The sequence below is a fragment of the Pelecanus crispus genome, chromosome 1 (assembly GCF_030463565.1).
Source record: "Pelecanus crispus isolate bPelCri1 chromosome 1, bPelCri1.pri, whole genome shotgun sequence".
Taxonomy (NCBI): domain Eukaryota; kingdom Metazoa; phylum Chordata; class Aves; order Pelecaniformes; family Pelecanidae; genus Pelecanus; species Pelecanus crispus.
In genome coordinates, this window is record NC_134643.1 from 98293104 (window position 1) to 98313898 (window position 20795).

Sequence of the window (20795 nt, forward strand, 5' to 3'; positions counted from 1 at the left end):
GTGCTCTGAAAAGTCAGAAGGAGGAACCTCTCCAGCTTTGAGGAGTCAGTCGATCAGGAGCACGCACAGCTAGAGGAGAGGAGTGGGAAAAGGGGAGAGGAAACACTGACATTGGCTGCTGAGGATGTACTGACAGGCAAGAAATACTCCCCATGACCACAGCTAGGTTGGTGGTGGGATGGATGGAGTGACGGAGCTGCCTGAGCCATGAAAGCAGGAGCCGACATGAAGATTGCTGGGAAGACTGTGTGTGTTTTTGTGCTGCTTACCATCACCAAGGTCACGAGAACAGTAGGTGAGTCTAACTGGGACCAATCAGCCATCGGGATGGAAGAAAGGGAAATGTGCACAGATATTTCTTTCCATAAAAGTTTTCTATAAAATATCTGATATTTTCTTTCCATCATGCTGTGACTTACTTTAGTTGCTAAAAATTATGGAGCACCAACTAAAACATGCTTCCCCAATACCCATTCCTGCTCTTCTTTTCTTAGTGGTCACAAGGCTGCCAGGCATTATGCCTGTGACTTCCATGTAGGCAATTATTTAGTGACCCTTAGCTGGGAATGTACCATTTGTCACAGATAGCCTTTTTACTCAGACCTCTAAATTCACATCATCTGAGAAACTGATCCATGCGACATATTAAAAATATGGAAAGTGTGAACTTGAAACCTTTGGCCATGTGTTTTCTGCTGAAGAGAGGCTGCAGACACTCTGAAATAGGGCAGGGATCTCTTGCATCTTTCTGAGGAGTGGTGGGAGATCACCGATGCACTGACAGTAAGTAGGAAACAGTTTCTGGAATTTTGTTCTGAGGCTAATGGGCATGGTCAGTATCAAGAGTGAGAAAGGATTTTGTGCCAAAGACAGTGGCACTCCTAAGCCTTTCTTACCCCATCTTTTAGTGTAGTTGACTTAGTTTTAATATAGCTTAGCTACAGCAGTTAATGTCTCCCACATACTGTTCATTTGCATTTCTAGAGCTTGTGCTTTTCCAGACACCATGCAGCAGTCTGGGGACTTGGTAATGGAACTAGGGATTTCAGCAGCAGTTCCAGAAACCTAAACTGTCTATGTATAGACGGAGAAGGCACATAGGTCTGTGAGATCCAAATTAAACTAGGGACATCTCTGAATAATACGTAACGTGCATGTGTCCATTCCTGTTATGGACAGGTAGAACTAAACTGCATGGACATGAGTTATTCCATTCCACTTGGCCAGAAAACAAAAATGGCTCCTTGGTGATATTTTAAAGCAAAATGGATGCAATCATTGTTGGCAGTGAGGGAACACCCGTCTATAATATGTTTGGCTGATCAAATGAGGGATCCAAAATGGTTACCTCAGTGCTATCCATTGGAAAAATTTGAAATATTTCACAAACATTATTAAACTTTGCATCAGTAACCTCACAACAGGCAAACTGGGTGTAAAAACCTGTCCCTATTCTGTAGGTAAAGAACTATCTCAGACAAGTACTGAAGAACGTGCTCAGGGTCATACAGACAGATTATGGTAGCATCAGAGACAGTCTACATTTTTAAATACAGCTGCTCAAAAAGTAAAGGTGCATGGACAAAATGTTGAAGAAAATGGGGGAGACAAAGGGGAATCCTCCTACTGGCAAAAATGCTTTTTAAAAATGGACTTTGCTGGAAATATATAAAAAAATGCAATGCCAAAAAGTTATTTTTTTTCACCCAAAAGGTAATTGGGTTTTAACTTCTTGGTGTCTTGGTGAATCAATGATATTCCCCTTCAAAGAACACAGAAAAAGATGTTCAGTTAAAATCTAATTTCATGCTTGAACCTTCCACCCTGACCAATAAAAAGCAGCCCACATTTGATGGGACATTTTTAGCTAACACTGCTCTTGAACTTGTTTCCTTCAATATTAGGGTGGCTGTTCTGAGCAAGATGTAGTGACAAGGTTTTTTTCTTCAGAGGTCAAAGGCTAAATGTGTCAAGCTGATCTAATGCGTGTATTCTATCCAGAGAATTTTAGTGTTCTATGAAGCTCCTAAGGACTATGTCCCTGCTTCTGAAGACTAGAGCAAGCTACTCTGAATAAAATAAGGTCATGCAAAAACTGCTGTGTGTAACCAGGCTTTATCTGCATTAGCATTTTCCTTAACATTTCCTTAGCATGTTGTTTTGTGTGGTTTTCTTAGTTTTTACAACAGCAAAAGGGGCAGCTCAGAAGCAAGACTGAGGTCACTTCATAGTCGTATCTAGATCTGCCCCCAAGTAGAGTTGGATAATATGCTACAAGCTGCTGGTGCATGATCTGTACTAACAATCCTTCTGTGACAATCCTCATGGTAGCAGCAGTGGAAAAGACTCAAAATTAAAATCTTTTTGGTAACACTTTGGAGATTTCTCTAGTTTTACTAAGCAGACAGGACACCTCAGGTGGTTGTCTACATACTCCAAAGGAAAGGGGATAAGGGAAGGCAAGATCTTCCATGAGAGGTTCATGCAACAAATCTCTTTTTATTGGATTAACACTTGCAATGTTGGACTGTGCAAGTCCTGCACCTGCAGTTGTATCCTGTGACAATAGATATGACTAAGTGCTTCAGAGGAAGCTGAAAAAAATCCATTCTTAGTAATGAGATGTGATTCTCTATGGTCAGTTCAGTTTTATCAATAGTAAAAAACTGAACTCAGTGGCATTGCATCAGTGCTGGAATTAGAGTGTATGAGCTGAATAAAAGTGAAGTAGATTTACAGAGCAACCTGGCTAGAGTTCAAGTTTACCTGCATACATAACTTTCTTGAATGCTACTGCTTTCATTTAGTTTCTTTCCTTAATATAACTTGTAAATTCTCTTTCACTAGCGTACTAGTGCTTTATTGCCTTCTTACTTTCTCTGTCCTAGTGTGTTTTGGTGCTCCTGTATCTGTTGCCTCCTATTCTAGTTTACCGTGGAATCTTGCTCCAGATACAAAAAATCATAGACTAAAAAACTATTCTGGTAAATTTATATTTGTCTCCATTTCACTATTTCTTTGCTTCTCCTTTGGGTCTATGTGCTGGAATCATTCTGCCTTCTTTTACCCTAAAAACACCTGCATCCAAACAGCCTGTTTTTCTTACCCAAATGCTTAAAACAGAATTCTGCACTATTAAATTAAGCAAAAAATTTCTCAGAAGGCATCTAAATTGCTTTCGTACAATCTCCAAAGCATGTCCTTGTGACATTAATGTTTTACTTTGCTGTGGTCCAAACGCAATGTCTGAATGTGTCTAGTTTAAAAACCATGGAAACAACAAAGTTCAGTCTTGCAAGTTGACCACATGCTCCATGACTACAAAGTAGATTTTCTTTAACTGGGAATGCACTTGTAGAAGTACATGCTACTTAAAACTCACAGTTGATATATTTTGTGTTTAGAGGTACAATCATTCATAAGAAGAAAGTGTACAAAATCTTATGCTGCCTTTGTGTTGAGTAAGAAAATGCAGTGAACGATCTATTTTTGTTTAGAATAGTAGGAAAATGCCACTTAAGCATAAATAAACAGTACAACTTGTTTTATTCATCTTCTCATGAGGAAGAGAGTAAAAGGCCAAATTCAGCATGCAGAACAGAATATAAAACATTCTGTATCTGTTTCTATACTGCGAAGTGGGGGGCCTTTGCACTTTGTTACACATGGTGTCACAGTGCTACTCTGAAAGAAATACTACCCAAGGCACTCTGGCATCCAGCGTAAATCCCTTTTCCCCTCATCCATTCCAGCTCACATTCTGCAAGGATGCAGATCTACTTACTTTGCACACAGAAGTTGCTATACCAAGTTTAAAGTTTGCAGACAGACTGATATAATATGTGACAGCTTAAGTTCAGTGATGATTTATTATCAGTTGAGGGTTTGGCCAAAGGTGTTTGTTCTGCAAGCTGGATGACTCTAACACACCACTTAAACACCAGCTAATTCCTTCATTAAAGAAGGGTACCCATCCTTCTTTCTACAAAGTCATGTTTATATTGAGACATAGCCCATTTATGTGAGGGTAGAAACAAAACCTCAGAAAGGACCCCTACATCATTGCACCAAATGCCTTTTTTTGCAGGCATAAAACACTTTTCATAAACAAGCTGAGTACCAAAACCAGCACCCACCTTATTGGAAGGCTGGTTTTAATCCTGATTGAGGCAAGATTCTCTATTCTAATTTCCAGCCTAAAATTGTTGTACTACTTATTTTTATTGTTACTACATTTTGAGATGCTGAATTTCAGCACACTTCTACCATTCTAATCATCAAGGTCAGCTGGTTCTTTTTGTGTGACTTTTCCATTCTTCATATTAGTAATGCTATATTTTTCCTGCTTTCAACAAACTTCCTCACACTCCTGATACAAACGGCAATGCTGTTAGTAAAACTGTTAAACAGAATTACCATAAAAATCATCTGCTGAGAAACATTATTAGCAAGCTACCTTCAACCAGATGCCTTCTTTTAACACTGCCTTTTGCTTTCTCTCCTTAATCCAGTTCTTCATCCATCATGCTTACCTCCAGTTCTCCCTCTATTCTTCAGCTTAATTTATGATTTTCAAGAGGACACTGTATCAAACTGCTTTTCTACCTAGGTGAGCTTTAACATGTTTCCTTTGCCTTCAAGATCAGCTGTCCTGAATGACTGCTTGAAAGGATACTGGAGAAAGGTTATGAGAATGAAAAGATCATAGAAAAATTAAAAACTAGGAACTGGCAATTGCAAAAGGTATATTCCACCTTGAATGGGAAGACTGAAACCTTGTGTTCATTATTAAGTTCTGTCAGTGTGCTTACCTCTCTGCAACGTACAAAGTCATACTAAAGTTTGCAATATAAAAAAAATCCAGCCATGCTGCAGGCAATTCATACTGGAAAACCAGACTTTACACTGACAAAGTATATTTTTCTGGCTGTGTTTTAAGGTTGCTATTTCAGCTTGTATGAGACAGCAGGGAAGAGATTTATACTGCAAGTGACACAGTAATGGTGGCAGAAAAGAAATGTGTTAAAAGGAGAACAAAAGAAGAATTTCAGTATGAGGAAGAAAGGAATTTCTGAAGATAGGAAAAAAGCCTAAATAGAATGAAATGGGAATAGGAGGTATTTTCAAGGAATAATGACTAGTATCATAGAATCATAGAATCATAGAATCATAGAATTCTTTGAGTTAGAAGGGACCTTTAGAGACCATCCAGCCCAACCCCCCTGCAGTGAGCAGGGACAGCTTTAACTACATCAGGTTGCTCAGAGCCCCATCCAACCTGACCTTGAATGTTTCCAGGGATGGGGCCTCCATTACCTCTCTGGGCAACCTGTTCCAGTGCCTCACCACCCTCATTGTAAAAAATTTCTTCCTTATACCCAGTCTAAATCTATTCTTCTTTAGTTTAAATCTGTTATTCCTTGTCCTGTCAAGTATGGATAAAAGACTGTGGGTAGGAAACTAACAAGGTATAAGTCTCTTATTGTGTCCTTTTAAAGGTATGTCCACGCTGAAAAAGCTGTGATCGCAGCTTCAAGAAACAGTTGTACAAGCTCAGACCAGCTAGTTCACGTATTTCTATCACAAAAATTAGAGTAGTCTAACTACTCACTACTCACCCGACGTACAGGGCTGGTTTTCAGCCTACACTCTGTCCTGTGCTGTTGTGGCTACATTTTCAGTCACAAAGCTAGCATATATAACACTCTGTGAGTACTTTAGCAATCCCTACCCTAGCACAAAGCACTTCTATTTGTTTATCTTTCACTTCATTCCAGACAAGCCTTGCTAAGTGTCGCAGGCACTCTGTGGCAGTAGAAGGGGAAAACAGATGCAGAGCTCAGCCTGTTGTATCTGGCCTCTTCCAAGCGTCTGGTACTGCCTTTTTGATTATGACTTGCTATGACTCATACAATATATTAATTCCAAGATACAGTTAGTCATTTGCTTGTGGTATGATCATTGTTTCAGTTCATTATACCTCTAAGTTTAATACGTCACAATATGCGGGGGGCGGGGGGGGGGGGGGGGGAGGGAGATGCACCAAAACGCTGTGGTAGATTGTTACTGTAAGAAATAAAGACCCAATAAGATCATGTCTGAGAAAGTAAAGCAGTCTCATTACAGTGCGAAAAACTCTTTAACAGCTGTATTTCTGAAAAGGCTGTCACGGAATTTGAGTCATTTCGGGGGCAAGAAAAAGTTCTACTGTGGATTAAAACCTGCTATAAAGAATAACAGAGGCTGGAAATCTTTTCTATTTGAAAGCAATCAAAAGCACTTTCAAGCTGCATAGCTGTCTGATTTTGCAGTGATTCCCCCCAAAATTTTAGGGGCTTCACAATCAAATTTTCCTGTTTTTAAAATCTTTCTTTGTCTTTTTATGGTGAGAAAGACTCTGAGAAACAGGAGAAATGACTAAATAAGTGACACTGCAAAGGAACTGGTAGAACTAGTTATCCATGAGAGCTGTCAAACACACTACATAAACCACATTTAAAAAACAGAGCAAAGTCTTTCCCCCAGTCTTTTGCAATTACAGTAATCCGAGCATAACAACAGCAACCAGCACATTTTTGAAACACAAATGTGAACTCCTCAACTGAGTTTGTTTTTTCCTGAGAGAGGATATGTCCATATTCAAACATGAATCTGTCAGTGCATTGGAATGTGCACTCAGTGCACTGGAATAGAGCTTAAGAACCTCCTCAGTCATGGCTTAAAATCTTCTTCAACAGTCAAGGAGAAACAATAAGGGATCACGTAGTATTATTAGTATTATCATTAGAAGAACTTCAGAGGCTGGAGTCAAATTGGAAGACCTCAGTCTAAAGGCCTCCTACCCTATCCACCTGTCAGATGAGTCTCCAAGGTGAAACCTGATGATGATGGATTTGCATCCACAAGCAAAACAGGATGGTTCAGCCCGGAGCTGTACAGAACTCCTGGAACCTGACTCACCTATTTTCTACATCAGTGTGACAGACAGCATGTACTCCTGGGCTCATGAGCTCTGTCCCTTCTGGCTAACAGAAAAAAATGATTGCCAGTTTCTGGAGTCCACTCATTTGTGAAGAATAAGACTGAAAATGAGAAGTTATTACAATAAATGTGGAGATATATGATCCTTCATTTCACCTCTCGTGTGCAATGAAATAGTTAACAGTATTGACATTTAATTATCACCTTACGGTTATCACTGCACTAAGATGAGCTTGATAGCTCACACCTCTTCAGATTTCTTGTTCTCTGTAGACCCACAGAGAGTGAGGCCTTTGCTGCACTGGTTATCCCCTTTTTCAGCTACAGCAAGCTGTCAGTTCAGCTCAGCTATAGCATTGGGATTTCACCTCAAGAGAAGTAGCAGTGCAATGTACTGGCTTGTTTCTGAGCCTTCATTTGAATAGATAAATGCTGATGTGTATGGCATATATGCCCTGATGTGCTGGTCATAAACCAATCAGATATCACAAAGGAAACTTTAGCAACTGGCTTTTAGCTGTTTTACCGTATGAAAGCACCATTGCAGAAAAGAGTGGTGGAGTGACAGGTCTGAATTAAGACACTTGCAGCACTGAAGCTTCCCTCTTTAACAGAGTGGAATATTTTTGTTTGTTTAGTTCTCCTGCAGAGAAGACACACACCCTTTAGGTTTAGTGAAATTCTCAGAGAGAAGGGAAGATTGTGTCTTCCCTCAGAGCTGCTGAGTACATACTCAAGAGCGCAGGCTGGGGCAGGCAACATAAGTAGGGCAAAGAAAGCAGATGGGGAGACCCTGGCGAAGGGCTTGGTTGGAGCAGACCCACAAGAAGCCATAGAAGTGATGGAAAAAGGAGCTCAGAAGAGATCGTGTGGAATCTGTGCAGCCTGACAAGTCACTGAAAGCTAGTGGACTAGAAGAGAGGACTGGGGGAAAGAACCTGTTCTGTAAAGGTACAGAGAACAGGAAAGATTTCTTTTCAGACCTTTTTTTTCACGAGTATAGCTAGCAATTCTGAGTTCCCTAAAGAGCTATCACTTTCTAGCATACTGGTTTATGTTCTAATAAAACATACTTTTAAGGACTAGATGGCTTTTGATATGCTCACTAGAAAGAGAAAGTAGGGCACATCCAACTTCAGCCCAACATGAGGTCCTATCAACATCTCCAAATTGATGGAAATGCTATGGATGACCAGGAAGGACAGGATAGGGATGAGGATAATTTCTATTTACAGAACTGCCTTTGTGCTGGTCGATCCAATAGCTATTGGGGCTAGCCTTGTTTAATATCTTTATCACCAATCTGGATGAGGGGACTGAGTGCACCCTCAGTAAGTTTGCAGATGACACCAAACTGGGTGGGAGTGTCAATCTGCTCGAGGGTAGGATGGCCCTGCAGAGGGACCTGGACAGGCTGGACCGATGGGCCGAGGCCAACTGTATGAGGCTTAACAAGGCCAAGTGCCGGGTCCTGCACTTGGGTCACAACAACCCCATGCAACGCTACAGGCTTGGGGAAGAGTGGCTGGAAAGCTGCCTGGCCAAAAAGGACCTGGGGGTGTTGGTTGACAGCCGGCTGAACATGAGCCAGCAGTGTGCCCAGGTGGCCAAGAAGGCCAACAGCATCCTGGCTTGTATCAGGAATAGTGTGGCCAGCAGGAGCAGGGAGGCGATTATCCCCCTGTACTTGGCACTGGTGAGGCCACACCTGGAATACTGTGTCCAGTTTTGGGCCCCTCAGTACAAGAAAGACATTGAGGTGCTGGAGCGTATTCAGAGAAGGGCAACAAAGCTGGTGAAGGGTCTTGAGCACAGGCCTTATGAGGAGCAGCTGAGGAAGCTGGGGTTGTTTAGCCTGGAGAAGAGGAGGCTGAGGGGTGACCTTATCGCTCTCTACAGCTACCTGAAAGGAGGTTGTACTGAGGTGGGTGTTGGTCTCTTCTCCCAAGTAGTTAGCAATAGGACAAGAAGAAATGGGCTCAAGCTGGGTCAGGGGAGGCTTAGATGGGATATTAGGAAAAATTTCTTTACGGAAAGGGTAGTCAAGCATTGGAACAGGCTGCCCAGAGAGGTGGTAGAGTCACCATCCCTGGGAGTGTTCAAAAAACAGGTAGATGTGGCACTTTGGGACATGTTTTAGTCTATTCTACCCTTGATTGGTTTAGTGTTGACTTGGTAGTGTAGGTTAATGGTTGGACTGGATGATCTTAAAGGTCTTTTCCAACCTAAACGATTCTATGATTCTATGATTCTATTTACAGACTAATCCCTGAGAATATACATTTTGGACTGTTTTAAAATAAAGCTAGCTCTGTGGTAAAAAACCAGCAAGTCTTGACATCTCATTAGACTATATTTTAGATTGAAATAAGGCAAAGAAAGGTAAATCCTCTTTTCATCAGAAACTGTTATGAAAATGGCTGCCACTATTCTTTATGATTTGGAAGCTTCTCATCAAGTATTACTCAGGCCTAGTCCTATTCTGCTTGTGAGTGACAAGATTTTAGCTCACACAGTTCAAAACCTTAAATTATCTGAACTTGGTACTATGCTCTGTGGTAAAATGAAGCAGAGCTCATTTTTTGCATATGCATTCTTGGAAGAATAGCAAGCATGCTGGAAGATTTCTGCACCATGTGATAATGTGAGTGAGCATCTATAGAAATGGAAGCACCATAACTATCCACATGGCTGACAAGCAGGGCTAATGAGCAAACGCCCAGCAGAACTATCAGCCTGGCTACACTGGTTTTGGGACTCAGTCTAGTAGGTATCCACAGCACTCTGCCATCACAACATGCTTCCATGCCACAATGAACCAGAAGAGGATCAAAATAGGTGCAGGGTCTGCAGTTACACCTTGCTCCCTTACCATTTTTTTTCTTTCTCTGCCTTCAACACAAAGACAGCCAGTGAGAGTTTTAGACAGTTCTTGGGAGAATGCTAACAGACTAACAGGGTCATAAGACAGGATAAAGCATCCTCCTAATACTGTATGTCTGTTCTACAGAGATAAAAACATAATCCCTGTTCCACCTTAAGAGGAGGTCTTCCAAGTCATTTCAGAAATACAAATCAACCAAACCTTTCAGGATTTTTTGCATATGCATTCTTCTTCTGTAAAAGAAGTCTAAAGATCATGTTTCTAGCAGCATACATGAGAAAAGAAGCAAAGCAAGGTAGAAGTACACAATTCATATTTACACTAACGCCACTTACCTGCACTCTAGCAATGAAAGACAGCAGTAAAGTGAAAACAGTTTAATTTTATTATGTTTATAAGGCCTCTTTACAATAGTAGGAAGGTGTATGTGAGGGTAGGATAAACAAGAAGATGTTTTACTAATTAATCTACCATCTGGGGAAAAATTTCTGCCTTTCTAAAAGCCTTCTAAATTAGCAACAAGATATAGGGGAATTCAGAATTGTTCTACAAATTTATTGTAAACCTAAAATTGTATTTAAACATGATTCAGCAGATTTTAAGCTGACTAATGTGGCTTATCATTTGAAGTGAATGGTACCTGATTCATTCAGGGGAGAATATGACAGAAAGGCATAGCAGAAAACACCATTTTCACTCCCTCTTTCTTTGCAGTCTTGAAGCAGACAAGCCATTCTGTTGGGGAACTTGTACGTTGCAATAGGCTGCTTTGGAGATGCAGAGCTGAAAGACAAGTAAAATGATACTGCTTTAATATGTAAATGAAAGTGTACACAGTTAAATATGTGCAACATTGCCATTCCTGCACAACATTTGCAAACATTATGCAAAGAAACCCCAGCCCCAACACACAGGCCGTTTGAATGCTTAGGTTTGCTTAGTCATTTTCAGATGAGGTCAGCCATACTGATGACATGACTCTTGGCATCCGAGGCTCTTGGCAGTGTTAAACTGGGAGAGGAAACACTTTGTTCTCCAATTTTCAGAGACTTTCACAGAACTCACATCCAGAAACCATCATGAGACAAAAGGCTTGTTTCAGTTCCTCTCCTGGTAAAATCATGAATTTAAACAACACACATTTTCTTGAGATGCCATTAAGCAGAAAAAACTTGTCATTTAAAAACACTTCCAGTGTAATAATGTATCACAGAACACTGTTGCCAATTGAATTAATGAAACAAGCATTTGAGGGGCTGTTAGGTAATTTGTGTATGAGAAAATGGTGTGAATAGATAGCACTTTCCTTCTTCAGCCGTGCTTGGAAACACTCATCGATGAATCCTGGCAGTATTGAGCAGCAGGAAGCTAAGTGTCCTGGTTTTGGCTGGGATAGAGTTAATTTTCTTCCTAGTAGCAGGCATAGTGCTGTGGTTTGGATTTAGTAGGAGAAGAATGTTGATAACACACTGATGCTTTTAGTTGTTGCTGAGTACTGCTTATGCTAGTCAAGGACTTTGCAGCTTCCCATGCTCTGCCAGGTGCAAAAGAAACTGGGAGGGGGCACAGCCAGAATAGTTGATCCAAACTGACCAAAGGGCTATTCCATACCATATGACGTCATGCTCAGCATATAAACTGTGGGGGGTTGGCCGGGGAGCAGCGATTGCTGCTCGGGAACTGTCTGGGTGTCGGTCAGCGGGTGGTGAGCAATTGCATTGTGCATCACTTGCTTTGTATATTATTATTACTATTATTATTATATTGTTATTATTATTATTTTACTTTATTTTATTCCAATTATTAAACTGTTCTTATCTCAACCCAGGATTGTTTCTCACTCTTACTCCTCCGATTCTCTCCCCCATCCCATCGGGGTAGGGGGAGTGAGGAAGCAGCTGCGTGGTGCTTAGTTGCTGGCTGGGGCTAAACCATGACACTAAGTATTATTTCCTTTATTTAATAAAAATGGGAAGTCAATGGCTTTAGTGAAATACTATCTGCACCTAATTTTCCCCTTCTACCAGAAAAAAAAAAAAAAAATTCTCAGAATTACACTCTGATTTCCATGTTATACAGCTGGAGTAGCTAATACATTATAGCACTGTATAGTGTATGGTAGTGTAGGGCAACATTGCAGCTACACCTCCTATCAACCTGCAGGAGCTAGGTCTAGGTTTGGAAATGTGTTCACCCAAACAATCCTTAAACCTCAAAATGAAAAGGCAAAAACCTTTAAAGGAATCTTTAAACAGCTAAAATGCAGTGAACTGTGTTCATTTTGCAAGTTAGAAATCATTTCACAAGAACACAGTTAAACAGAAGAAAAAGTGGTTGAGCTGGAATGATTCATTCACCTAGGTTGCAGAAGATAATGAGATTTCAGACAATATTATTAAGGTAAAACCAACTGTAGTTTTCTCAAAGAGGTTACTAGTAATGATTTGACTGATAATTTGAAGTTGATCCTCATTAAGACCATTTTCCACAGTGTCACGAATGTTCAGGAACTGGGCTTCACATTGTGCCAACCAGCAGATGTAATAGAATTCCAGCTCTGGATAAGGGAAAGAGAAACACAACAAAGTCAGGGCTGGTACCTCTGAGGAAGACTTTGACAAAGGTTTGAGTAATCAGGCAAAACTTAGGTCTTCTAATTCTTTGCATATTCCGCTCGAGGCGGGGGGCTGGGCTGCCCGCTCTCGCCCTGCGCTTTTTGCTGCCTCAGCAACGGTGCCCCGGCACGAGCGTCCGCTCCGGAGCCCTTCACCTCGGTGACTGCCAAGGAATATGCAAAGCTGCATCAGGGGAGGCTTAGGTTGGAAATTAGGAAAAATTTCTTTACGGAAAGGGTAGTCAAGCATTGGAACAGTCTGCCCAGAGAGGTGGTGAAGTCACCATCCCTGGAGGTGTTCAAAAAACGGGTAGATGTGGCACTTTGGGACATGTTTTAGTCTATTCTACCCTTGATTGGTTTAGTGTTGACTTGGTAGTGTAGGTTAATAGTTGGACTGGATGATCTTAAAGGTCTTTTCCAACCTAAATGATTCTATGATTCTATGAACTTCCGATTACCTCTTTAGTATATCTGCTTGAAAGGTTTGGGGAGGGGTTTAACGTATTTGGAATAATTTGTGAAAAACTCCTTTGTTAGTACAAATCCGGTTGGTTAACTTTTGTTGTCCTTCCAGATTAATGCATGGTTTGAAAGTCGTACACTGATTTTCTCCTCACACACAACGCTCAGAATGCCACTAAAACCATTACTCAGCCCAAGGAAAGAACAACTTGGGGTTCCACCAGAGACACAGAGCACTCAGAGATCAGTTGTTTACAGTCCCAAGGTTTAATGGTCACCTATTAAAAGAGGAAATGAGTGAGGTGGTAAATGGAGGGTGGCTTGGACTACAGCTATGGGTATTATTCCTCATTAACTGTTGCACGTAGGAGATTTTAACAGGTCTTCTTCAGGTGGTTATTTATACACATACATACATTGTGGATTTTTGGGGCTGCTTCTAATTTCAGCAGGACCCAAAGGATGCAAAAGTCCCATTCCCTCACTTGCTCTTCACACTGTTTTACAACCTGTGCCTCAGACTCTTGTTTTCTCTCAGTCTCAAAAATGCCTCACAAAGGAGGGTGGGCTGCATATGTATGTATACGCAACACTAATGCACATATAAGCAACCCATCTTGAAGAACAGTTACAGGCAACCTTTCTTTCATCTCTGAGTGCTTGCGCACATGTACCTTTACTGCGAACAAAACCCATCATGGAATACTTTATTAAGGAAACTATCCTAAGGCACATGAAAAATAAGGAGGTGATTGGTGACAGCCAGCATGGCTTCACTAAGGGCAAATCATGCCTGACAAATTTGGTGACCTTCTACACAGGGTTACAACATTGGTGGATAAGGGAAGAGCAACTGACATCATCTGCCTGGACATGTGCAAAGCATTTGACACTGTCCTGCACAACATCCTTGTCTCTACAAAATAAGTGATGCACAAAACCATTGCTCACCACCTGCTGACTGATACCCAGCCAGTTCCTGAGCAGCAATCCCAGCCCCCCAGCCAACTCCCCCCAGTTTATATACTGAACATGACGTCATATGGTATAGAATACCCCTTTGGTCAGTTTGGAACAACTGTCTTGGCTGTGCCCCCTCCCAGTTTCTTGTGTACCTGGCAGAGCATGGGAAGCCGCAAAGTCCTTGACCATAGTAAGCACTACTTAGCAACAACTAAAACATCAGTGTGTTATCAATGTTATTCTCAAACTAAATCCAAAACACAGCACTATGCCAGCTACTAGGAAGAAAATTAACTATCCCAGCTGAAACCAGGACAGTTGATTACTTCATTGGCAGCAACGGTCCCAGAGAAAAGTCATTATCATGTGGCCGAATGCAATAGTCAAATTTCTATCATTTCACCCTGTAAGTGGCAACCCACTGGATGATTTGCCAATAGAAACACACTATTCAGATGCTGACCTGCTTAAGACAATGGGCAGGAGTAGGGTCTTCCTCCAGTATCTGTCTTATCCACTAAGATGAGTGCCAGTGGGAAATTAGTTGACAGTATTGAGAGCGTAACCCGGCTGTAATAGGCCACTGTCTCCATTATCCACAGCTGTAATACAAGATGACAGACAATTTACAGATGAGCACAGACAGGGCCTCGTGCTGGCATGTAACAGTGCAGACATTCCTCTGTGAAGCGCAGACCAGAACTCCAAGGCTCTGAGTGACATCCCTGGGCACCATCTCACATGTCCTTCTCCTTCTTCCTCTCCTTCAGGGAACAACAGCGTGTCAGCAACAGTAGGTAGCAGCTCCGTGCTCACCTGCCCTACCAGATCAAATATAGCTATGGTAACATGGAAAATAAGCCCCAAGGATGGAGGCCCCTGCACCTTGGGGTACAGGGCTGACCAGAACAAGACAGACAGAACAAACTGCAGCAGCAGCATGAACTGGAAAGACATACCAGATCGGGATCCTACCCTTGAGATACGGCAAGTAGGAATAGCCCATGAGGGAAATTACACCTGTGAAGTAGTAGCACCAGAAGGGAATTTCCACGAGACGTACCACTTGACCGTGCTAGGTAAGGGACTCCTTCCTCATTTTTCAGCTCTCCAAAGGACCGTGTCTGGGCCTGGACATACAAAGCTCCTCTCCCCATGCACCAGGGGAAGCGAGCAGTAAGAAGAGGGGCTTTCTTGCTGGGATGAACTGTCAGGCATTTCATTGATAGTAGCTCCATGTCTCCTTTCTCCTTATTTCCCAAAACTCTTCTCCCTTCTGCTGCCCCCTTTTCCACTGTCTAGTTAGAAATGACAGGTGTTAAGCAATTTCCAATACACTAAAAGAGGATTCTGCATATGCATCTGGTTATCCTGTAGAATCAATTGTTAATTCACTAATTTAAGAGAACTAAAGCACGTGACAGTAACTCTTCTAAGTGCTGAGATATTCTATCAAATATGGGATATTCTTATCCAGGCAGTAGGAACGGACCCATTTCCTCTTATGCTGGCATTCAGATACACTTTAAACCACGTGTACAATGGCTGCATAGGGCAAAAGTCTAATTTAGCCCTCTATTTGGGACAATTCCCTACTGCAATGTCAAGGGATGCCTCCTCTAATGGTACGTGGCTGTGGTAACTAACCTGAATGGGGGAGAGTTGTCCAAAAGGACAAAAAGAGGCAGGATCTTTGTCTGTCATGACTTTGGCCCATGTCGCTGTAATGGGATGGCACAGCCAACCTTATTCTCCTCTTTTCACTGCGTTCATTTTGAGTCGAGAACAAGAACATCCTTTCCCAACTATGGCAAACTAACTCCATGCATCTCCCCTTCCTGATGCTTTGCAGTCCCCCCGAGGCTGACCCTGTACTGTGATGACCACGGGAACCCCGTGTGCAAGGCAGCGGCAGGGAAGCCGGCTGCTCAGATCTCGTGGGTCCTAGAGAGCAACTCCACCCGCAGTGAAGAAGGCCATGACAACGGGACAGTGACTGTTCTCAGGAAGTTCACAGCATACAGCACCAATGTGAGTAATGCAACCTGCATTATGTCCCACCCATCTGGGAACCAGAGCAAGTCCATAGCCTGTCATCTCTCACGTAAGTTTCCCTTTGTGCATTCGGTGTTCAAAATCCTGGTTAGCCTCCTATGCACACTCTTGTTCCTTCTAGGAAGGAAAATCTATAAAAGCTATAGAAACCTTCAGTGAAGTCCTATATGAAGTCTATACAAGAGTACCATCCCCAACTGCCTTTGCCCAGAAACATCACCAGCTTGTTTGTGTTCTAGACACTATTTCCTAATGGTTTCTTCCCTAAGAAGGATATACATAAGTGTGGTAGTATTCTTTTGGTAGTGGAAATGTCATTGGAACCAGAGACAAACCAGTTGTTATCTTAGTGTTAAAATAATTACTTGGAAGCAGAACATCAGCAAAATTCTTTTAGATGCAAATGTAAAGTCTCTTGCTCAGATCATGGTAAGAGAGAGAAAGAGAACCAACTCTTGCGTGGCCAGCAGAAACAAATAAATCACTTCATTCTGAGTTGTGAATGTATGACCTTTGGTTTCTGGGTTTTTGATTTTTGTTGCTTTTGAGAACTACACATGAGCTGCAGTACTGAGATATGCTGACTCCTTTTAGAGGAGCTCAGGTATGGCTTAGTGAAAAAATATCATGGACATCCACTGCTGGGTTTGTGGGATCTGCTTTTGTCTCTGACACAGACTCCACTTGTGTTTCTCACACAAGTTTCATTACTGACTTTCCCTTCTGCTGAAGGGGATTATGTTTATCTTATGAGCATGCTGAAAATGTGTGTACTTGCTAAAGCAGCTTTTATCTTATACTGAAATAATAAAGAAACTGAGCAGTAAGAAGATATAACTAAGACTAACTCTTTGTGTTTAGGTACCAAAAGCTTTTTCCTGTATGTCTTCATCATTCTTTTTTTCCTGAGCATTATCACCTTCATGGCTGTCGTTTACTATTTTAAGCCCCACAGTGACAGGTACGTATGATAGGGTGTTAAGGAAAGACTGTCTAGTGCTAGAAGAAATCTTTCAGTACTGTTTGTGTCTTGAAAACATATGATTCTGTCAGTCTGTGCTGCTATGAATAACTGAATTAACTACATAAATATTTCTATACTGCAGACACTGTACATTGCACACATCTTCACTGAATAATGCACTTGAGTAAAATATAAATGGGCAGAAGTTGTCAGAGGATCCTCATTGCATTGCCTGCTACACTAACGGGGAGCTCTTCATTCTAACAGGAAGCTGTTCTTCAGATACGGTGATAGTCTGTCAGTGTCTGTCTTGTTTAGATCAGGGGCTTGGTTCTGCTGCATAATAAGTTCTATCAAGTGCCAGAGGACTGACCAGTGCTATCCTGCCATATCAACAGAGGGGACAGCAGATTGTACCTGTATTTATGAAAAAGCTCCCTGGCTGAATCTGGACTCTAGCCCCTTTAAGATTGGCTGTGGAGAAAAAAGCAGTTCCAAGGAAAAACTACAGAGATCATTTGTGCAGAGAAAGGCTGAATTAGAACCTGTACTGAAAACCCCAGCTATTGTCCCTCTTTCCCCTATTCCAAAACTGGTTTTCTCCTAAACCTTCTCCCTCAGAGGTGAAGAATTGATTCAATACAATTTCACTAACCTCAAATTGTACATCCTTCCAGAGGACTTTGATTTTCATCTTCTGCTTCTACTTTGTGCTTAAGCTCCCACAAAGACAAGAAAAGACCTCTAAAGGAAGTCAGGGTGACATAATTTCAGGATCAAAAGTCAATGACAGAGAGACATGAGAAGGCTTTTTGGCTTTACTCTTGATGACAAGAAAAAGAAATATTTCATAAGCTTGTGATCAAAGAAACCAGGCTGTGATCCAGCCAAACCTAGGACTGAGGAAGAAATTTGCTTTAATACTTGTTTTCTTTTTCACAGACTGTGCCACAAAAACAAACCTCCTGCGACTGCTCCTACAGATTCCCCACAGGTAAGGAGAATGATGCAAATTTGACGATCACCAAATCAGGGATCTTCTGGTAGCCCTGAAAACATGGTCAGTAAAGGGAAGCCATTAGATTTTTACTCTCTGCTTTCAGCAGGTGCTATCATGTCTTACATGTTTGCTCTTAGCTGTATCTCATGACAGAATAAAGCCTATCATCACCATAATTTTGACTTGGAGCAAACATTAGAGGCATGTTCCAACAGCAAAGGCTCAGCAACTGCCATCCTTTACCTTAGCAAAGAATGAGTCCCACCACATCTCCCTGCTCATATCAGATACCCTGACCACAACTGCTGTACAAACAATACTCAGAAAGGATACTGCAATATCATAGGCTGGGGAATATTAAGAAAGCTGTTAGAAAACAAGAGGGTGAAACAACAAAATTAACAGACACAAGGGAAAAAAAGAATATCCCTCTTGATGTCCAGAATGATAGTGTGTAAGTTTTGAAGGCCACTTTTTATCTTGTATGGTCAATCCACAGTCAAAGAACCAACCATACTCAAGACAAAACATTTTATAAAACAATGGAAGGAGAGCTGAGCTTCAAGGTGGAAGGTATTCTTGAATGCTGTTACAAGCTTCCTGTATAGCTGAGCAATTCGCTCATCAGCTCTGTGTCTCTGTTCTCTGGTACCAAATATAAATAACAGCCTTTCTATGCAGGCAAGATGTGCTATGTCTGTATTGTGAATATCTGTGCATCTACAGTAGACGCTAGGCTCAAATGCTGTCATCAACTTAAAAAGGTGCTTCAGTTTCGATTTCTGAAAAGACTTAGTCAATTCTAGTTATTATTATTCCTCCTGTTCTGCTGTCCTACATTTTTAATTGATGTAAAATAATAGGTTAAGTACCAGTGTTCTTGCTTTCGCATCATGCAGCTTTCATTAGCTTGTCTGTAGACTGAAATTGTAGACTGATGGAGGAATCAATCATGGTCAAGACTCTAGTATGTTATTTGCTCTTTCTAGAGGATTTGACCCTAATACAATTTTTTTCAGGCCAAAATAAGTGGGATAGAAGGGGAGGAAAAGCAGGCAGGTGAACCAATACCTCAGCTTTACCCTCCAAATCTTTGACAGAAACAGCAATACACATTCTTTGGTAGAAAAAGCAATAGAGGTTTTTTTTTTTCTTGAGTCCAAGAGGAATAAATATGGGAGCACTATTTCCCAGATACATTCTTCAGTCCAGATGAAAGGCTTGCAGAGCCCTGCCAACCCAAACTACTCCTTGCATTTACAGTTTTTGGTTTTGTTTTGCTAGGATGACACAATGGAAGTGGAACCTTATACTACTTATGTGCAGAAGGAAAACGTAATTTACAACTCAGTGTCTGATCTGACAGTGGGGCAGAATCTTCCACAAGGACTGTTGCCAGCAACATGAATGATTCAACAACACTGGAAAGGGAGAGAGACACTTTATAAAAGACTGGTTATAGAAAGAAACTTCTCAGAGGATTTCTTCAGTTTTTGGGGCAACATAGCTCACTAAGGTCTGTTCAAACACCTGTGCTTGCTGATCAGTCTGTATAGTTCTTTTTTTTCCCCTGTTTTGGCTTCTCCCTTGGGAAAGGAAACACTTTTCCTGTTATTCCTTGGGAAAAAGTGACTGACCCCATGCCATAGTTTTTCCTGGAAAAGCTGTTGTGGTTAGTCGTCCCTTTGCTGCTCTTGCCTTGGAGATCCTAGTTTTGTCAGTCACTTCTACGCGTTACTTTGATGCACTTGACGCTATGTTGCACACATTTGGGAGATGGGAGGAGTGTTATGTCTGAACTAAAATGAAACACTCTTCAATCAACAGCCACTTTTTTTCTAATTCACAAATTACGAACATAGTGGCCTGAGTACTGATCATCACAGAATAGCTCAAATGGGGGCATATATTGGTAAGGAAGACCTTTAATCCCCCAGTTCTGAAAATGGAAACGAGTGATGAATTTAGAAGGTCATCCACTGAGAAAGAGACTTCACTAGCATGATTAATTTACTTGTTAGGTTCATATTCAGTATTTCCACTAAATGTGCTCATTCTGTATTTCAGATTATTGTTATGATTACTTTTCCATAAGATTCTCTGAAGATATGGTATTCCTCTTTTTCTTAAGAGTATTGGCATTAAGATACTGTAAAAGAATTAAGTTACTCAAATCCTGTAAGCTACTTTTAACAGAAAGAAACATCAAATATTTCACAAAACAAAACAAGTTCAAATATATCTTTTATAACTGTGCAATAATGTACAAAAAGGATAAAATACTTGCTAATTCTAGTCATATTTATTTTAACTACCACAACTGAAGATTTTTTTCATTCCTATGTCTAGATATTTTATTGATATTCTTTTAGATATACTTGCACATTCACTTTTTTGTATGTAAATTAGCTTATATATCTTAATGTGTCTCATATTGAGGTGACTTCTTCTCACCTTCCCAAAATATCCTTTAGGAATAAGTCAAATAAATTGTCCTCTATATACTAGCAGTTCTCAAACTTTTTGAATTGATACCTTACTAGCTAAAGTATAAATTGTCTTTACACTAAGAGTAAAGAAATCCATTTGTAAACCTCTGTTTACTACCTCTTATTTCAGTATTTTAAAAGACTGACTGAGTACTTGGTGTGATGGTAGGATCAGAAGAACTAGATTTTTCCTTTAGACCATAGAAATATCTTTGCCACACATTGCTAGAGCTTTCTTTTGAGACAGCCTCTGAAGGGCTATGACCCAGTGCTTGGAAAACAGACTTTTCAATTGATTGCAGTTTCTAAATGTATTACTGATGTAAATGGATACAATTGGTTATTTATTCTCACTCTACCAGCTATGAAACAGCCACTTT

At 41.0% G+C, this 20795-nt stretch overlaps 1 protein-coding gene across 3 annotated transcripts; it reads left to right on the forward strand.

Moving 5' to 3' along the window:
• The first annotated feature begins 44 nt into the window (after positions 1-44).
• Positions 45-20296, forward strand: LOC104026544 (cell surface glycoprotein CD200 receptor 1-A). 3 transcript variants are annotated; one of them, XM_075709569.1, is made up of 6 exons: positions 45-295; positions 14678-14986; positions 15760-16015; positions 16834-16923; positions 17869-17920; positions 19211-20296. In XM_075709569.1, exons 1-6 carry the CDS (start codon positions 208-210, stop codon positions 19331-19333), a joined length of 918 nt encoding a protein of 305 aa, XP_075565684.1. In that variant the 5' UTR covers positions 45-207; the 3' UTR covers positions 19334-20296. The 3 variants fall into 3 exon arrangements, with proteins under 3 accessions (XP_075565684.1, XP_075565681.1, XP_075565688.1); XM_075709566.1 differs by having other exon boundaries at positions 15760-16011; positions 16824-16923; XM_075709573.1 differs by lacking the exon at positions 16834-16923 and having other exon boundaries at positions 15760-16011; positions 19211-19299.
• Positions 20297-20795: the final 499 nt, after the last annotated feature.